This window comes from Sorghum bicolor, chromosome 3, assembly GCF_000003195.3.
Source record: "Sorghum bicolor cultivar BTx623 chromosome 3, Sorghum_bicolor_NCBIv3, whole genome shotgun sequence".
Taxonomy (NCBI): domain Eukaryota; kingdom Viridiplantae; phylum Streptophyta; class Magnoliopsida; order Poales; family Poaceae; genus Sorghum; species Sorghum bicolor.
The window spans coordinates 56,219,808-56,241,259 of record NC_012872.2 but is presented as its reverse complement, the minus strand read 5'-3'; the positions used below and the strand labels follow the sequence as shown (position 1 = coordinate 56,241,259).

Below are 21,452 nucleotides of genomic sequence, written 5' to 3'. Positions count from 1 at the left end.
TCGAAGACTCCTATTTAAAATGTGCATATCTATGCTATGCAATATGCCATCTAAAACTCTTTCAACTATATATAATACTTCCTCTCTCCAAAATAAGTGAACTTATAAAGCTATGTCAAACTATTTTAAATTTGATCAAATTTATAATAGAAAGTACCAATATCCGTGACACAAAGGACACTGTAAAACTATATTTCAAGGAGTCTAATAACAAATACTTTGAATCATAAGTATTGCTATTTTTTTTCTAATATTTTGGTCAAATTTAATATAGCATGACTTAAGACAACCCTGGAAATTAATTTAACTGGGATGGGGATCATCATGTGTACGAAATAAACTTAGTACATGCATTGTATACATTTTATATAGTCTTGATTTTCAAACGTTCATGCACATACATTTCCCTGACGCTATTTACTAAACGCCAACCAAAACTCCTTACAAACAACTAATGGCTCCACGCAAGCGCATGCAAACCACTAGTTCTTTTCAAGCAGCAAAGAGTTGGGGATCCCTGAAAACAGCAGGGCTGGCAAGGCAGAGCTCATAGCCTCCCTCATACACCCTTCGTCTATGTTGTCAGCTTAGAGCCAGGGAGGTCGACCCAATGAAGCTGGAGCTCTATTTCCCCACACTCAACGTTCCTTAGCCGTAGAACCAGGTCTTGCTTCACCTTCCCCTCCGATATATATATCGAGCTCTCCTCGGCTAGGCAGTTCTGTCTGTTCGGCACCAATTTCTTTACCACAGTTTTGTCAGCAACATCCTGGAGCTTCATCTTCACAATCTCGACTAATGGGCGGATGTCCACCTCTGCATTACCCATTGTATCATCAACGAAAGTGTCCTTGTCAAAAACTTCCTGAAAATGAGAGAGAGTTACTTGTCAATATGAGCGTTTCTCTCTTTAGAGATTTGGAAAATGAAGTCATAGTGTGTGTACTAAGCTATTGTCTTCTAAAACGACATGGAGAATAAGTGTTTCAACTATGAAAGTTCAAGGACAGCTATTTTCTAGCTCAAGAAATAGTCTTCTGAAACGACAAGGAGAATGAGCGTTTCAACTATGAAAGTTCAAGGACAGCTATTTTCTAGCTCAAGAAATTGTCTTCTGAAATGACATGGAGAACGAGCGTTTCAACTATGAAAGTTCAAGGACAGCTATTTTCTAGCTCAAGTTTGCATCTCAGCCCTCCTATCGAAGTTCGCCACAGACATTCATATTTCCCTTTGAGACTCAAATAGTCAAATATCAAAACCACAGGTAGGCTCAGCAAACTGATACATTCAACCTAACCTAAGAAGCTTAAAAGATCCTAAACATGGCTTAATTTCAACTATAGATTTAGCTGGCATAGGAAAATTACAAGTGTGCATCAATTCAGTTGATCAGTTACAACTCTCTCTCTCTCTCAAAAAAAAAAAGAATAGACAAAGTTAATTTCCATAATATATGGAAGTTATTTAGTAAGATTCAGCGAGAAGATAAAAGGCAAATAGTTACTTCCCTTCACGTAGTGACTGCAGGCTGAGTTAGCATATGAAATTACTACTACTAGTATATGATATGGGGAGACACCTGATTTTTCACACTGTACGAAACATAGCTAAAGGAATGCTATGTACAATTGATTCTACAAATAACAGCGACACTTGCACATATCGAGGAAGACTGGTAATAAATTAGTGCTAGCAGTAAAATAGTACTTCCTTTGTTACTCGTTTGCTGAGAATATTTACAGAGTTTGGACAGGGTAGGCCGGTAGGGGCAAAAGAACCCAGACAAGAGATTTGGGAAAGGAAAAGACGGAAGCGAATGCATACCAGTCTGACAGGAACTGCAGGGTCTTCAATGGAGAGCGTGAGTTCTTCGTTCCATTCCGGATTGGTACTCTTCTTCACCACCCGTGTCTTCAATTTCTGTGAAATGTTGAAAAAATAATCACGATTAGCCGGCGCACGCATGTGGCTTCACTTGTGTGAGAAAAGAGGGCAACTCTAAACAGAGAAAATAAAAATCCAAATAACTGGTGTATTAGCCGTCGTACTACGTCTCTACTGTAGGCCGGGGATCGATCGATTCGAGCGAAATTCGACAGATCTCTTGCCGGACCAGTAAATGAAATGAAGGCAACTCCAATCACTTGTAGAAAAGGAGGGGAGGGGGAGGGGGGAGGAGGAGGAGCGGACCTGCTTGCCGATGCGAACGACGACGTAGGGATCGCTGGATCGGAGGTCGCGGATGGCGAGGTTCACCCCTCTCACCACGCGCACCTTCACCAGCCCGACGAGATGGTCCAGCATGGTGGTTTCCCTCTCCTTTCACCGCTGAAGTTCTCTCTTCCGACGCAGCCGCCGCAGGTCTTCTCGGTTGTTTGCTGGTTTCTCGATGGATTTCTCTGGTTCTTTCTATTCGACCTGCCGTTGCCGTGTGGGCTTTAAGTAAGCTGCCGTTGCGCTGGCCAAGTCAGAAAACTGCAGGAGACTGTTGTTGCCGCCGCGGTGCTTGACGCCCCCAGTCCCCAGTTGATTTCTTCTTCTCCTACGGTGGGCCCCGCGGTCCCAGGCCTGCTGCACTACACGTACGTACCCTACACCAGACAGTGGGCTCCCCGGGGGTCGGAATTCTTGTGGGTGTGCACGGAGCAGCGTAGACTATTCGTCCGTTACGTTACGTCCTGGTCCTGGCTCTTGACCTGTTGACCGAGGAGGGCCGGCGACTTTTTTTTTTTTGGCTGCCCCGTTCTGCAGGCTATTGCTGCTTGTGGGTGCAGTGCAGGCTGGGTTTCAAGGTTTGATCCGGTCGCTGCACCGCGTCTATCCAGAACCCAGATGCAGGAGCGGCAGGAAACGGACATCGTTGTGATGACACGGTAATTTTGGACGGGACGATCGGATGGAGCCTTCCTGGCACTTTGCTGGCTGGCGCCTGCCGTGGCCTCACGCCCGGCTTCAGGGGAGCTCTGAATATTCCCAAGGAGGCACTATAAAGGCGTTGTTTAGTTGGCAATTTTTTTTTGGTTTCAGGCACCGTAATATTTTTATTGTATTTGGTAATTATTATTCAATCATAATCTGGCTAGTTTTAAAAAATTCATCTCTAGACAAACTGTGTAATTAGTTTTTATTTTCATCAATATTTAATACTTAATACATATGTCCAAGTTTCGATGTGACGAAGAATCTTAATTTTTTTTAACTAAACAAGGCCAAATCATAGGGCAGCCTCCTCTGTCCCAAATGATAAGACGTTTGACTTTATTGATATCAAGTTTGACCATTCATTTTATTTAAAAAAGTTTGTGCAAATATAATCAAATTTAAGTTATTCTTGAAGAACTTTGATTAATAAATTAAGGCACGGTAAAAAATATGATATTTTATATAAATTTTTGAATAAGACGAGTGGTCAAAATTAATATAAGAAGTCAAACGTCTTATAATTTAGAATGGATTGAGTATTATACAAGTCTTAGGGCAGCCCCAACACGCCGACAGTGCCATCTACAAGCCACATAGGAGAGAGAATGTGACGCCGCTTAACATGGCGAGGGCCCACGCGCACGCCTTCAGAGAAAACGAGACCCACCAACACATATAAGCCTTGTTTAGTTTTCAAAAAAAATTCAAAATTTTCCGTCACAGTTTGTCTGTAATTTGCGAGACGAATCTTTTAAACCTAGTTAGTCTAAAATTAGACAATAATTACCATATGCAAACGAAAATGCTATAGTAGCCCGAAAAATTTTCAAGGAGGAACTAAACAAGGCCTTAATAGGAAAGAGTGAAGACAAGTTTCATATGTGAAAAATTAGCTAGCACTGTTTTCTAGTGAACTAGGAGCATACCCCGCGCGTTGCTGCGGGAATTGCGGATTAGTGAATTGTGTAGTATAATAATGTGTGATATATATACTTATTTATCTTGGTGGACATTACAGTTGTCATGTGTGCTATTGGATTTTAACTGTATATGTGGTACTGCATTGCATGTTGGGATAAATAGTTATTGAGGTTTTACTTAGTGGATTTTAATTAAATATGGTAGTGCATTGCTTAGGTGGATAGCTTGCATGTTTAGAGAAATAGTTAGTGGGGTTTAGGATTATAAGAGTTATAGATAACCTACATTGAGAGCTTGTTGCTCCATCTCCATATGTTTTGGCATGTTATGCACCTTGCAGTCTTGCTGTGCATCACGGTTCTCAGGTTTATCATGTGCTATAGATAATTTATGTTACACTAATAAACATGTTTATGTGTTATGATGAGAGAAAAAGTTATTAAACATTCATAAAATGAAAATTATACATGTGCCTTTTTCTATAAAATTTCAAAATATAATTCTTATGACAAATATGACCACCGTAATATAAGTTAATGTTGGCTATAATACGATATTGTCTGGTGAAACATGAACCAAATTAAAATGCAATCATGAATCCATGATATATTTTGGGCTCTCGGTGCAAAATAAAAATATATTTACACATAAATATATTATAACTTTGATTTTCATACTAGTAACATGTTTAAATATCGAGTTTCTTGACTTTTTTTACGGCTAATAAAAACATGCTGACTAAAGTTGGCAAGAAGTTACTATGTTGTTGAGGTGTTAATAATACTTTGCTTGTTTTTTTTCACATGGTTGCTCTCATTACAATTGCACTGATACATACTCCCTCCGTATAGGATTTAGAAGTCGTTTAAAACAACGACATTATCTCCAAAACACAACTTTAGCCTCTTATTTTTATAAAATATTTAGAAAAATTGATATATGTATACTTTTATAAAAGTATTTTTCAAGATAAATCTATTCATAGAATTTTCACATTTGCAAACTCAACAATTTAAAAGTTATTGATGATTTATATTTCCCATTTTTGACCCAAACCTTGTCCAAAACAACTTCTAAATCTTATACAGAGGGAGTATGTACAACTTAAAGGTACATTTATTTACACCAAATTACACAATGCGCTTCTTATGTTTTTTATTTCATGACTTGATTGGTTAGATCATACATTGATCACAATGTATTAAGAATTTATTCCTAATAAAAATAATACTAATTATCACTAAGCTTGGTGGTGGGAATCTCATTTCTTACATTATAAAAAGAAACTATTAGAGAGACGCTAAGAATTCTCTATTTTTACTAGTTGCTAGGAATAGAGATTTGGTAAAAAAATATCATCCAATAAGTTCTTTAATTGGTTATCGAAATATAAACATATTCTATTCTATTTTTTTCTAGCTAAATATAAAAGACAAAAAAATATATAAAAGACGAGAATTGCTATGATATATACAAGACAAAGAAAACCTGTTAGAGTGGTAACGATAGAGAAAGTGTCTTTTTACGCAAATAGCTCTCCAAATCTACCCTACTAATCTGTCATTATTTTTAACACTAAGTCTACACCATATAACCTTTGCACCGAGATAGCTTCCCTCCATTCATTCTGTATCTAGATAATAACTCTATAGAAATTAACCATCCAGATTGATTGTGAGTCTTCTCCCCCCTTACTCTTTTCAAATCTGACGATCAGAATCACCCAACCATCTAGATTGATCGTGCGTCTTCTCTCTCCTCACCCCTGCCATTTCTCACATCCGCGCCCAGCACTCACGCCCGCTCCCCGGGTTCAATCATGTTTCATGGATCTCGAATTTAATTTTTGTGGAAGAAAAAACCCTCCACTCTCTTCGCATCGCTATTTAGCGCCTTGTGCCGCCACTGTCGTCGTGGTCGTGTGCACTCTCGTCGGCCACTGCTACCGCCTGCCGGCCTGCGCCGCATAGCCATTGCTTTAGCCTGTCTTCATTGTGTTGTTTACCCTGTGTGCGAGGTTTGTTGTTTTAAGCAAGGATAGGCAGGTCTATAGGGATGAAAACAGATCGAATCAGAGCGGATAATAGCTTTTTTATATCTTAATATTTTTTTTCTTGATCAGATTCGGAGCGGATCGTGGATTCGGATAAGAATACAGATTTTATGTTGGAAAGGTATGGATTCGGACTGATATCGGAGCGGAAGCGGCCTTTTTAAAGTTGGATAATATGTGCTTATGTGTTGATTTTTATGATGAGAAACAATTCATTAACCAAAATCATAAAACGGTTGTGCATCACAAAATAATCACCATTAATTCACTACTTCGATTTAAGATATCAAAATTTAATACAAGTTAGCTGTTTGAATTTAAGAGTAGAAAAAATGTGTGAAATAAGTAAATATTCTTAATTAGGTAAAACTTTGTCTTCACTTTTTGTCTTGTACTAGTTCTTTACTTTAGTAGAATTATTTCATTAGATAATCTTTGTTATGGACTATAATATAATAATGCTTTTGTCCTGGGTTAGACTAACTTATATTCTTTTCATTTGTGCTCCTTAAAATATTCAGATATTTTATTATAGACGTCGGATAATCCGTGTTCAATTATCGGATAATCCATATCCGTCGGATTTCACCAATATCATATCGTACACAGCATCCGATTATAATCAAATTTGGATTATTTATATCTACATGAATATTAAAAACATTTATCTATATTTTTAAACTTCAAATTCAGAACGAATCAGAGTGGAGGATTACCCATAGCACTCTCAAAGTAGACATCCGCACGTCGGCTCCAGCAAAGCTGCGAGCAGCCAGCAGATGCAGGGCACAAGGGCTACAGCAGGCACGCCGGCACCTCCTGCAGAATCTGTGCATAGGAAAATCGGCAACGGCGTAGCAGGTAAGCAGTTTTTTTTTATTTCGGTAATTCAGATCCATAGATTTCTATATTTTGGTCAGCCACCGGTTCCCACATTTGGCATTTTCATTCTAAAAAATGTTGACCCGTGTCCCGTGCCTAAGAAGATCTTCTCACCCTCCTCTCCCCGAACCTCTATCTCACCCATACACATAGGCACTATCACTCTCATAGTACTAGACTAGCCTTAAATTTATAGTACCTCTGTCTCACCCATATATACCGGTACTGCAGCTCTCGTAATACTAGCCTAGCCTTAGACCTATAGTTTGACGTGGGGCAGATGGAGAGATTTTTTTCAATGCACAGATAAATTGCGCTTCCTCTGCCCAACAAATCCACCCCCAATAAAAAATAAATTTGATCAACATATATATTATAATAATATTTATAGTATATAATTAGTATTATTGTAAAGATCTTTAAATCTAGTTTTTTAATAAATTTATTTGAAGATACAAATATTAGTTTTGGTACGGTAAAAAACGACAATTAATTTGTGATGTTAATTTGTGATGGAGGGAGTACTCTCTGTTGGAGGCACATGCGGGCGCCTGTTGTATTCCCTGTGTCTCTAAATGTTTATCGCTATGTTTTATATGCAAACCACTTTGACTCGATTTATAAAAAATATGTGTAATATTTCTAACTCTAAGTAAGCTTATTTAAAAACTAGATTTAAATATCTATCAATGATACTAATTTTTTATTATAAATATTAATATTTGATAATATATATTTAGTCAAATTTATTTTTCAGGAAGCGAAAACGACAGACATTGAGGCAGGCACAGTAGCATAGGCTAGTGCACGTTGTATAGACTGTCTGCGGCTACTGCTGCTGCACATCACTCTACTAGTGGATTGAGCTCAAATAGGTTAAACAATTTAGATCTTATCCAAATTAACTCTGGGCTGGGCACAACTAGTTTCACAAGCATCATTGACTGGATTGGCTTGGAGTTAAGGAGGTAGTGGATTGGGCTCTGATTTAATTGAAGTAGTTCCCAGCCCATGGAAGCCTACAACGTGAGCTGGCAATCTACACCGTGACGAAGCCTGTAAAGCTGAAAGCTAAGTTATCATGAGCTTCTCCTCTGGGCCTGGGAGGAGAATAGTATATTGAAACTTCGGAGGATCCCCTGTACTTGCCGTCGTGCAGTTTAGCGAGGCAGCTACAAATATAAATAAATATTTCAGTGTGGGTATCAATAGTAGTTATGGAAGCTAACAGTATTTTCATTTTTGGTATGAGAAAATACTTTTCGTAGTGGATAGGAGTCCTACAGTTTTGGCAAATTTGGATGTAGGCAACCTAGTTTAGGTTCAAATAGCATAGCAGACTAGGTTGGTGTGGTTGGAATAATCTAGATAGTAGGCTGGGTGGGTTTTTATGATTGAGCTCATCACTAATGGTTAGGGGTGGGTTTAGATTGGATTCCAGACCATTGCCAAAGTGATCTGCATAGCACAGTGCTGCACAGGCTTACTGCTGCACTGCATAGTGTTGCATAGGCCTACTGCTAATGTGCTACTCCTCGTCTCTAAATATCAATTGTTTTCGCTTTTCGAAAAATAATTATGATTAAATATATATTAAAAATATTAATATTTATAATACAAAATTAGTATCATTGGATAGATATTTCAATCTAGTTTTCTAATAAGTTTATTTAGACTTATAAATATTACACGTATTTTCTATAAATCAAGTCAAAGTTGTTTACACACAAAATATGACAACAAATATTTAGAGATAGACGGAGTCTCACACACGACCTATGCCTCTAAGACGGAGTATTTCCTCCATCACAACTGTTATTTTTTCCCGTATCACAAGTTTAACTTGATTTATAGAAAATACTTATAATATTTGTATCTTAAAATAAATTTGTTAAAAAACTAGATTCAAAGATCTTTCCAATAATATAAATTATATATTATAAATATTAATATTTTATAATATATATTTTAATCAAATTTATTTTTTGAAAAACATAAACGATAATTATTTTGGGATGTAATACATCCACCCGTACCCAACAGACTCACCCACGGCAGCCCGCAGCGATTCTGTCGTGCTAGGCAGTGCCATGCCATGGCCTGTGACACTAGAAGCCCTACCACATCAGCCATGCATGACCGGTCACACGCCTTTGCCGCAGAATCATACATGCTAGAAAAGCTCAGCTATATTAGGCCTCGGCCCAATAACTTAAGGACAACGGAGGCGCGGAAATGGATGGCCAGGGGCTGGGTTAGGCCCGATTAGCAAGCAGATGCAAGCCAAAACCGAAGTTTGCGTATAGGAAAGGAAAAAAGTTTACATTATCTTTCTCAACTTTCATAAAATTTTACTTTTTTCTCCTTAACTTTTAAAACTGTTTATCTTATCTCCTTGGTCTGGCTATAAGCGGTTTTTAAGATGGTTTTGTCTTTTTCCTTTTTATTTATTTCACAAAAAAATCATAAAATAGAATAGCTGTAGTTTCTATAATTTAATTGTGGTAAAATTTTTATAATAGGCTAATTATTGTATGTTTAAACTATATTAAAAATGTCATACTCATTGGATCATGTATAGCTTGGTTATAAATTTTATTTAGGTTTATGCTTGTTAAATATAAATATATCTATAACTAAGTTATACATGATCCAATGAGTATGAAAATTTTACTATAGTTCAGTCATATAATAATTAGCCCACCATAAAATTCTCATTACAATTGGACCACAGAAACTACAGCTATAAATTGTTCCAATTAATTACAGAAAAGCATAGATCTAAAGTCACAACAAAAACTTTATACTAAAGCATATCATATTTATATGTTCACTGTGTAGATCTGCTCATGTGAAGTCTAAAAAATTAGATTTACCATTTATTGTTGCATGAAAAACATAGGCAAAGTCGCTATATGCAAACTCATTGAATGTGATTCCGCGAACATGGTTGCATTAGAAAGTTATTTTTTCTCTCAATTAAATGTGATTTCCAAATAAATCAAAGGCAACCTTACTTAAATTGAAGACAAACTATAAATTAGGGGTGTGACAAAGTGTCCTTTCTCCTTCTTGAACTAAGCCTGGGCAAAATACCCGATACCCATTACCCGTACCTGAATTACCCGAACCTAGACCCAGGCTTGAATGCAGCCAAAGAAGTAGATTTTGATTACCCAAAATTAATTTGGATAATTCAGATAATATCTCCATTTGAAATAGAACGCAACCTAGTCGAGGCTTAATCAAAATTTTAAGTTGGTTTTCCACATAATAATAAATGCCAAGGCTTGAATGCAGCCAAAGAAGTAGATTAAATTTTAAAAATGTTATAAAGTTGTTTTTCGTCTCTCTAAATTAGTAATAACTTAAATCGATCTTGGTAACTTTAAGAAAAGGATTAAATAATTGATTTTATTTAGTGTTTTGTATTCACATTCCAAAATGGTAATTTTGGTGGTGTGACATGCTCGAGGTCATTGAGCCTTCCTCATCGTCTAGAGAGTGTGGTTTTGGTTGAGGAGTGGACCTGTAGGTGTGTGTGGTTTTGGTATATGTGAAGGAGTTGGGCATGGGATGGACACATGCACACTTATGTTTTCCCCATTTTCTAGTTTTCCTAGAGCCAAATACTATGAAAGAGCCCTTGCATACTGCTTTCCTTTAAAGCAATAGCACCATTGGTTTGGGCATTGGCTAGTACAAAATCATACTAAAATATCTTGGTTTAAAGAGATGAGTGTGAGTACAACTTAGACCACGATGGTTGGGAGACTTGATAGTCTACATCCTATGGTTGTGGATAATGACACTATCTTCATAGCACTTTTCTTTGATTTGCTTTTATTAGTTCCCTTTTTAATAGTCCACATGGACATGTATTAATGGTAAAGACCCCCTTTGTACCCTTAATAGAGTTATTTGAACACTATGTATGATTGTGGAGCTAGTTGCGGTGATAATACATATGGCAATGCTACCTCTTAGAATATCAGTTTGTTGTAATACTATGGAATTTCCTTAGAGGAAAATCATGGTTCATTTCAATCAATCTAATATGTTGGTCAAACACATCTCTTATGACATAGACCATGGCGTGAGAAGTCTTTTTCGATCTTTTTTTATAGAGAGACAACTCTTAGAGTTGCACACATGTGTGTGATGATTATTTGTGTCACATAATAGCTTGGAGAGCCATGGAGACATGGAAAGGTTCTGTAGAATAGAATGTGATGGTGACGAACGTAGTCTTATGCTCATGCATCATTGTCTTCGATAACACCATCCTGCATATATAATGTGTAGTAGCACCATCATCATCAACAACTAGAACTATTGCATTGACGACAACTATCCCCATGAGGTGTGGGTCTAGGCATAAAGCTTAGTGGTGTTTCCAAGGAAGTGGCCTATCAGCTATAAGAAATCAGCTATATGCTTATATGTTGAAGCTTGAGCACTTTCTAGTGGAAGATCCATCGACCTGCACAACTTTAGGCTAACCTAAGTGCCTAGAATCAATATAGTTCCAACAACAAAGTGAAAATGAACCATTTTGAGTAGAACACTAGAATACATAACATTTGGATTTTAGTCAGCAATAAAGCAGTTACACATAATATCTTCTGTTGTAGGAAAACCAATCTTAAATGGATACATAGGCCAACTTGAATGACAACCACAAACATTATGTTATTTCCATACAAATCAAAGGTATAACAAGGGTGACAACATAACTCAGAACCATTCACTACAGGAAGTATGTTAGCTTTTGCCTATTCCTTGACCCACTTTTTCCATATAGCTCATTCCATTGCTTGATCTCATTCATGATTACACCATCACTAGCAAAGCTTGCAGAGACCTGTGTAGTGTCACAACAATTTATCCCCTTGGTAATAAGGTCTACCAAATAAAAATATAAAATCATAAGTGTAGCCTATAAAACATGCAAATTATTTCACAACACTTACTTCATCTTTGGCCTGCTTCAGGTCCTCCATGGTTAATGGCCTAAGGGTGATTGCCTCATTGATTTCATCCTCGTCCTCCTCCTCTGAAATGGCTTCCATGTCTTTCCTATCTTTTGACTTTTCCTTCTTGCTTTCTTCATTTTGTGGGTTCTCAACATGCACATTATTCCCTTTCACTTCCTTTTCCTTCTTGTCCTAATAAATAAAAATAATCACATCATGTAACATGATGTGACTCTGACATCAAATGTTGACAATATCTATATTGATATCTTTATTACCCTTTTCAGTGACATGTTATATTTCTAAATGTTTCAATCAACAAAGTGTGTGCTTCTTAACTATGAAAAATAAGAATCCTAGGTACAATTTATTAAAATTTAACAAGGGATTTTATTTGTCCTTTGTCTTACCTTCTCCATTTGTTTTTCTTTTTGAAGTAGCTCTCGAATAGGACGATAAGCGGCCGCCACACAAAGATTCTAGGAAAATAGAGTTTTAGTAAAACAAAGAATGACCTTCGAATAATGAACATTAAGATTAGCATGCGAACCTTTAGATCACTACCGCTATATCCATCAGTCATTTTGCCAAGTTCCTTGAAGTCTATACCTTCAATGTTTTCTTTGGAAAGCAACTTGTGCAAAATTAGCTCTCTACTCTTAAGAGTAGGGAGACCAACCATTATCCTATTTGAATCCACATGATACATCAGTGAATAGTCTAGAGATGATGTAATTTGATTAAAATTACTAATGTTAGAAACAACAAAATTTTAAACACACCTGTGCTCAAACCGCCTGATGATTGCATTGTCAAGGTCAAAAGGTCGGTTTGTTGCAGCGAGGACAAGAATGTTTTCACTTGGTTTGGACAAGACTCCATCCCAATGCATCATGAATTCATTCTTGATCCTCCTTGATACCTCATTTTCATTTGAACGTTCACGTGTCCCTAGCAAGCTGTCTACCTCGTCCATGAAAATGATGGCTGGTGCAATTTTGGCAGCTAAACTGAACAATGCTTGGATGCTCTTCTCGGCCTCTCCACACCATTTTGACATGATGGTGGACATTGAAATGTTCATGAAGCTAGCACCAGCTTCATTGGCTATAGCTTTAGCAAGCATAGTTTTACCCGTTCCAGGTGGTCCAAACAATAGAATTCCCCGACATGGTTTTAATAGACCACCACTGAAGAGATCAGGCCGTTGAAGTGGAAGCATGACAAGCTCCCAAATTGATTCTTTGATATCAGCTAGTGCTCCAATATCATCAAATGTCACTCCTATTTCACTGGCAGGGATGACTAATTCTCTTATCTGCTTCTCATATTCATTGTATTTAGTGACCTGTAAGGCAATAGGAAAATATGTAAATGGTAAATACATCATCTTATACTATTTCTATGAATAGAATATTATACTATTTCCTTTACATTCAGGAATGAGAAAAGCAAAAAATTATTGCTTAATGAAAAATGTGGGATACCTTTGAGTCGTCTTTCGTTTCAACCGAATCTTTCTCAAGGTTACTTTCTTGAAAAATTCTTAATCCATAACATAAACTTCTCAAGAATGATGTTGTTAGCAAAAATATGTTAAAAGAACTAATAGATGGTTCGTCATGAATTTGGGATTAATTGACTAACCTCGTTGAAGATAGAATAAGCCTTCCATTTCTGTACTTAGGGTCCTGGGTATTCATCAAATGGTATGAGACTGCTGGGGCTAAAATATCCTCTAGGTAACTTGCAATTTCTACATAATCATGTAGGGAGATAGAACTCAAATCATCACACTCCAAATTATATGATGACAAACCCCCTACAATTTGATGTTTAAGGATTTCATCCCGAGCTTTTATCATATCATTTCGCATTTGTCTTGTCCATCTCTGAAGATGAGCCTCTTCATTGGGTGGCTTGGTCTCCAGGATGTATGGGAATAGATTAGTCAGATCCTTATTAATGTCATCACTATCTTGATTATCATCAAGGAAGTGCGAACCGATTATCAAAACTCTTCCAAATTGTTTGTTCAACATCTTCTGGAACATACAAAATGCTCTCGGTGAACTACGAAGGATAATATCAACATCCCTGATATAAAGAATAACAGGGCTACATGCAGAAGCCGAAACAATGATCTGCAGAATTGTTTTAATATATCAATTTATAATACAAGTACTAAATTCCATTGTCAATTATGCATGTTGATCTTGATTTACCTTGTAAAGGCACTGTAAGAGAATTTCCACATCCAAGTTCCATACTGGAACACCAAAACCTTCATTAGGAAAAGGACCATAAGTAACTCATGCATGCAAATTGTTCCTTGCTATCAATAGTATACCACATCCAAAATAAGAAATACAGTCTATGGATAATGTAGAAAAGCCATAATCTTAAAATTTTAAGTTGGACAAATTGATATAAATAGACCATTTTAGTGTACCAAGTCATAGTTTCTTAGAAATTGATGGAAACTAGAAGTCATACTTTTATTAAGTTGTCTCATGCATGAAAATAGTTGTGGAATAGATGAGCTAGTAAATATGAAATTTGACTCACCACCACTACCATCATCATCATCATCATCATCATCATCATCATCATCATCATCATCGTCGTCGTCGTCGTCGTCATCATCATTGGATTCTGAGTCTTTGTTTTTTTCATTAGATAATAAGGTTGTGTATTCCCCAACTGACTTCATGTTCTTACAATGAACACATCTGTTGACAAAGACCAAAAATGGTAAAGAGGGACAAACTATTATTAAAGATCAAGTTTCATTACACCATAGATGTGTTACCTTGTGTTTAAATCATGATTACTCTTTACATGATCCACTGATCCTGCAACAATATTTCATGACAACACAATCATAATCATAATACCATTCTTGGTTATGACTTACAAGGCTCATGCAACAAGCAAGGAAGTTAATAGGAAAAATTGTGTGAAAAACAAAGGTTATAGGAAAAATTGTGTGAAAAACAAAGGTTGCATACATGACATCAGAAATATTGGTCTACAGAAGAAGCTAGAAATTAACTAGTATCAAACAAAAAGAATAATAATTTGATACCTGCTGACTCATCCTTCTTGCAAAATATCCTTAATGATCCAACAAAATCATACACTTTTTCCAAAGCTGACATAGTTTTGGATCTTATAGGAACCTAGATCAAGAAATGGACAAGAGTAGTTAGTTAAATCATCAAAAGTTTGGCACAATGCTAGAATTAAAAAATATATACACAAATGTCTCCAAGTGTTAGATATGGACAAATTATTATATTCCTTTCCAAGGACCCCATGGCTCATGTGAAGCATGAAGCCAACTTACTTCTGATTATGTTTTGTAATAGGGATAATGTCCAACAATCCAACTACAAAGGGTGCAATATTAACACCCATCAATAAATTATATGAAAAGAGAATGTAGGACCACCCAATCAACTAAAACACTATACTCAAAATCATCAATAAATGTACCATACAAACCGAAGGTATTATCTATGTAAATCAATAAGAAGGTGAAACAAGAACCAACTTCAACCTGTGCATTGCTTGAGCCACCATATTTCTGTTGGATCTGTTCAACAACAAGAATAGGTTTATGGTAATATTAGGGAAAGGGGAAAGAAAAACTACCATCCAAATAGTATCAAGCTGACCTGATGCGAGAACTCAAACATATCCAGTGGTAACAAACGTGCATTGAATTGGTTCGCAATGGCCTTAGCAAGTGACTGCAGGCATGTCTCTGTAGCAAGACATCAGGTTATCAAAACATGACCCAACCCAAAAGATCATGCATGTATGTGCAAGCAAACCTGATTGACCGCAAAGTAGTATGGTGCGGCTTGAGTCCTTGAATACTTCAATGTTCTTTGGCAGAATAGTTTGACTCAGGTAGGGAAATGCTGCGCTCATGAGTGCTAGCCTCGTTTCCTCGCTAAGAAACAAGGGAACAAAATCCTAATCATTTATGGTTCAAGCATAATTCTAATTTCTTTTGACCCAAATTGTTATGATCCCTAAAGTAGCCACCCTAATACTACCAATCAATCCAACATAGTTATAGACTAATCAGATTGCTAGTTATTTCCTAATCAAAACAAGGTAGGTAAAAAGGATGTAAAAACCACACACACCTGAGATAATATGGGAAGTTTGAAAAGGAAATTTTGGTCTCTTGCCCATCGACAAGGAGGCATCGAAGCTCTGATTCGATTTCTGTAGTTGTTGCACCACCACCCAAGGTCCTACCCCCTCTTGGTGAAGATGCCATGAGTTGTGTCGATGCCAGGCCAAGGCCGACACCCAATCCTACACCTATGCCTATTGCGGACACAAACAAGCTACTATTGCTACTATTATTCTCCATGGGTGCTAGACACTAGGACACCTCAACCTCAAACAACAGAAGTTCTTGGTTTGCGCAAGGGCATGCAACTTGGTGGTGGGATAGGGACGGACTCTTGGTGACAAAACACTCAACACTAAGTGGGGTTGTTGGTGCTCTATGAGTAGAGATCTTGTATTTATAGAAGGAGACAGAGGTTGTGGTAGGGATCAACTTTGTCAAGTCTTTGATCTAGGTCAAGTAGGTTAGTAGGTGTCATGATCCACATAGTTGTAGAAATGAGGAGTTATGACCACTAATTTCATTTAATACTGATGATTATGTAGAAAATAAATAGGCTCCATAAATCATATTCCTTCAATATATTAGGATCACACACAACATGATAATACGGCCCGATGCTGCACAAATTTCAAATGGAAAAGTTAAGGGAAAGTGGGTAGGAATCAGTTATCAAACAAGCTGGATGCCACAATAGAATAGTAACGGAGAGCCGTTATCAAATATTATGCGTGCTGTGAGGAATATGGCGCAGTTATAAAGCATGATGATAGTGAGAACAAACACGTCACTACAACCTATAGGGGCAAGAACAAATGGCAGTGCAAAGTGAAGAGTGTGAACTAGTGTGATGCGTGTGGGTCTAGGTGTAGGGACCACTATTGTACCCACCATGCCCTATAATACCTGATTTTAAGGACAAAACTAGATATACACCATATTTGAGTCTTAAAAGCCAAATCTCACATATAGATACAAATTGAGATGTAATATCAAAAGACAATGCATAAATTATATAACATACTTAATATATCAGAGATAACCTTAGGCAGCAAATAACAGAAGATGACTCTAAACTTTGGGTATTAACTCCACTCTACAGGATCCAAACTGGTTGGTTGATCACAAACCTAACACTCCTCGTGAGGTATGAGGGAAATAGCAAGAGTGAGTCCATGTCAAACTTCACAAATATAGCAACAAGGTTGTATAGATCACACAAACTCTTGATCAATGTGACATAAATAATATAGAGCATTAAACAATAAACTATCAACATATTAACATAACAAGAATCATCATCTTTAATGTAGATGTCCCCAAGGCCACTCATGTCCATGAGCAAGACTAGTATACCAGTTTAAACACTCTATAGAGGTTGTACATCTTTACTCATGAGTCATGATTTACCCTTTCACCTGAGGCCCGTCGACCTCTTAACCCACTACCAAGGAAGGTCGGCAGGGTTCACTATGAAGCCTTTCAAAAGTTCATCTAACAAGTTAGGGCCGCAAGGTTTCCAATCGGCGAGCAGATATAGAGCCCCCCTTTCGAATGACACAATGACGCACAACCTATACACATAAGGACGTAGGCTACACTATACCCAAATCTACAAGCCCCTCTAGCGCCCTTACAGATAACCTCTAACAAGCTAGAAAAGGTCTTCATACTGAGCTAAGTCCAGAGCTATTATAGCCCTCATGGTTGCAATGTCAATCTCAGTGATCACATACAGATACATCCTCAAGTTGCTAAAAAGTCATTTTTATCATTTGTTGCTTAAACATTAATCTAGTAACGAGATCAAGATCATAGAAAGAAAACCTAATGGTATACTTGCCTTGATCAAAGCTTTCCCTTTGCTCCAACTGATTCTGCTGGTCATCAAGGTACCAGTCTTGATCACTAAAGTACTACTCACCATCTATACTCGATCACCAATCATCAACACACAAACAATTAGAGCCAAATATACATGAAGCAAACAAAGCTATAATTAGAACATTACACCAATAGTAGCAAAATAAATATAAAAGTTTACAAAAAATATTTTACGCGTCACTACGATCACACAAACATAAAGATCATGAAAATCAGAGCTAAAAACAACGAAGATATGAATTTTCTAAGAATTCCTATAGAAAAGAAATTAATTAAATAGAGTTGCAAATTGGTGAAACAAGGTTACTGACATGCAGTTCTCGTGAAAACGAACCTAACCCATTTTTAATGGGTCAGAACAGACTTGAAACGAACATTTTATGAGCAAAAGAATCTTAGTGGCAAACTTGTAATCTACAGGTTTATTACTCAAAACGTCAAGGTCTCTTTAACAAAAATACAGTCGAAGGGGTATCCTTTCAGCCGTTAGATATGGAATGGAGGACTGAGATCTGATCTGGGAGGTGTTGGAGGGGCAGCCGGCCAGAACAAGGCACCTACGGTGGAGCTCCATTGCCGGAGTCTAGAAGCTCGCCAGAGTTCATGATTAAGGTAACTCCTAGCACAAGAAAGCAAAGGGAAAATACTGGGGGATAGCTTAGAAGGAGGCAAACTCACCTAGGTCGGGAAGTAGGGCAAGGACTTGAGATTGGCTGACGACGTTGTTAGGTGGGTAGTGAGCTCCTGCTCAAATCTGGCATCACGAGGTGAGCAAGAGAGAGCGAGAAAACAAGAGAGAGTGCCGTGGGAATATTCAAGACCTTGAAGAGAAGCGTGACGTCATGTTTTTAGCAGCTCTGGGGCAACACCAAAGAATGGCGGCGGCAGGTGAACACTAAGCTCGGTGGGATTCGAACTTCAATGAAGATGGTGGCTAGGGCTCGGATAAGCATGGAGATGCGAAAACTAGTCCACAGGGGAAGAGCCAGAGATTATATAGGGGTCGATTGCACGTAGAGGGCATGAAATCCTCAAAATCCAGGTTGGTTGAGACATGGAGTCCGTCTCCAACTCATGAATGCGAGGGAGAAGGAGGAAGGTGGGTCACTGACGGATGGGACCATTTCATTAGTGAGAGAAAGGGGCAAGGCCCGATCATCAGATAGAGAGAGAAAGAGAGGGTGCACAGGCTGCTTGTTTGCTTGGGCTGGCTGTTGGGCCTACGATGCCACTTGGGGCACCAAAGAGAGAAGCAAGGAGAGATGGGTCTGCGGGTGAGGCAAGGCTGAGAAGGCCTGCAACAGAGGAGCTAGGCTGTGGGTGGGTGAGACGAAATGGGCCTTCAGGCCAAAAATAGAGGAGAAGAGCTTTTGCCTTTTTCTTTTGTTGTTCCTTTTATTTCAAAGCCTTTTTAAAACCATTTGAAATCATTTTGAATTTTTAGTCAAAACCACTCATCTCAAAAATACAAATGCACCACCATGAATGCACAACAAGTTGTTAAGTCCTATGATAAATTTTATTTTAACAAAAAATATTATTTTTCTATGTTTTCTTGAGGAGAAAAATACAATATTAAGTGAATTCTGCTATTTTGGAAACTTTCAAAATTTAGGGTGTGACATGACATACCACTTCACACATTGTTTCATTAGCAAAGTTTCTCAAATACTAGAATTACAAATAATTAGAAGACATTCTTGTTCCTTTTCAAGTACTTTGGGACACATGGGAATGAAGTAATAGCTATTGCCAATGTATACTGTTGGTTACGACAATCAATTTCCATTATCTTGCTTGCTTTCCACCATGCTTTGCAAAACTTACATGGTGGATATATATTGTATCCATCACTATATGGTATCCATGAATCATATTATTTCAATATATATTGGGCTAGCACATAGAAATACAAGTCATAATGATTGGTTGCCATAGATTGGGTTGTAGTACTCATGTAAAACTGTAATACCCGATTATAAGGACAAAACCAGATATGCACCATATATGAGTCTTAGAAGCCAAATCTCACATATAGCTACAAATAAGGGGTAATATCAAAAGACAATGCATAAATTTATAACGTACTTAGTATAAAAGAGAAAACCTTTAATAGCAAACAGCGGATAGACAACCTCAACTTCGGGTATTAACTCCACTCTACAGGATCCAACTGACTTGTTGATCACAAGCCTAAACTTCTCCTAAGTATGGGGAAAATAGCAAGAGTGAGTCCATATCGAACTCCACAAGTATAGCAACTAGATTGTATAGCTCCAACAATCTCATGATCAATGTGACATAAATAATGTAAAGTATTAAATAATAAATAATGGGCATATTTAACACACAAGAATCATCATCGTCGATGCAAGAATCTCCAAGGCCGCTCATGACCGTGAGCACGGCTAGTATACCAGTTTTAAACACTCTGCAGAGGTTGTACATCTTTATCCATGAGTCATGATTTACCCTTTCGCCCGAGATGATCAGCCTCTTAACCCACTTCCATGTAACACCCTAAAATTTACTCCTTTTGAAATATAGATAAAATTATTTAATTTTGTATTTTTGTGCTCATGAAAATATAGGAAAAATAATATTTTTCATTAAATTAAAATTTATCATAAGGCTTAGCAATATTATTATGCATACATGCTGGTGCATATGTTTTGATGTGATGCTTGTTGCTCCTTTATGTGTTGATAGTAAGAAAAATATTTAAAATACGTTTAGTAGATCGATCTTCCTTATTCGGCACGTATTTATCTTTTATCTACAACCAAATTTCTTGTTTCTAAGCTCAAATTTTTATTAGGACCTTCCTAAATATTTTCTTTATTACTCAAAGCACTTCTTTTAGTTTCTCGTCCATCAAGCACTCTCTACAAATTTTTCGGGAATTTTTTCAGCTTCCTATGAGCATAAATCTAATTTTTAGATGCCCCAAATTATCTCATCACGAGCTCTAAATACATTTGGATTCCTCATGTTCTATAATATCTCTTAGAATTTTTCCCAAATTTTTGGAGCTTTCGGAGTATTTTTCGTGGCTTAACTACTAATTCTGGACCTTTCTAAAATTATTTTATCCATGAAAATAATTAATTTCGAAAATAATAAATTCTTTATTTTACTCTAACCCAACGTCATCGTGATTCCAAGGCCAAATGTTTTTTTTACTAATGGGCTTTAATAATTGATTAGGCCTATTAGTAAAGATGAAGGTCGCAAATCAATTAGTACCATATCGCTAGTTGACGTGGAGGTGGGGAGTTTCTCTCCCTATATATACGTACCAACCCCTTAAGCAAATCACACCAAAGACTACCATATGGGAAGCCTCTAATTTGGAAATTTCTAAGATAGTAAAATAAAATTTTATTTTGTCTTTCTTTCTCTACAACATGATCTCCATCAACCAGCGTTATGTCGCCGAAGCTCTAGCTGCCGCTGCCGATGCTTGGTTCGTTGCCGTGCTGCTTCGTCGACAACTCGTCATGCCTTGCTGTCGCTGCCCCATCCACGGCTCGTTTCATCTGAGACCTCTCCGTCCGATAGGAGTCTCTAGGTAAGTTTGCCGTCTCACACATATATACCTTCCCACAGCATGCATGAAACGCTATCGCGTCGAAGGCTCGAAGCACCTGCCGTGCAT

The 21,452-nt window shown here is 37.4% G+C and overlaps 2 protein-coding genes across 2 annotated transcripts; both read right to left on the bottom strand.

The window, feature by feature from the left end:
* LOC8084850 (GTPase activating protein 1) lies at positions 303-2,499 on the bottom strand. Its single transcript, XM_002455932.2, has 3 exons — positions 2,194-2,499; positions 1,828-1,923; positions 303-865 (listed from the first exon to the last, which is right to left on the bottom strand). The coding sequence occupies exons 1-3, from the start codon at positions 2,305-2,307 to the stop codon at positions 575-577; spliced, it is 501 nt and encodes a 166-aa protein (XP_002455977.1). The 5' UTR covers positions 2,308-2,499; the 3' UTR covers positions 303-574.
* LOC8054907 (peroxisomal ATPase PEX6) lies at positions 11,357-16,510 on the bottom strand. Its single transcript, XM_021457790.1, has 15 exons — positions 15,918-16,510; positions 15,597-15,718; positions 15,438-15,526; positions 15,320-15,355; positions 14,846-14,939; positions 14,570-14,612; positions 14,326-14,489; positions 13,983-14,041; positions 13,405-13,901; positions 13,245-13,320; positions 12,540-13,105; positions 12,308-12,443; positions 12,168-12,236; positions 11,755-11,949; positions 11,357-11,645 (listed from the first exon to the last, which is right to left on the bottom strand). The coding sequence occupies exons 1-15, from the start codon at positions 16,148-16,150 to the stop codon at positions 11,532-11,534; spliced, it is 2,493 nt and encodes an 830-aa protein (XP_021313465.1). The 5' UTR covers positions 16,151-16,510; the 3' UTR covers positions 11,357-11,531.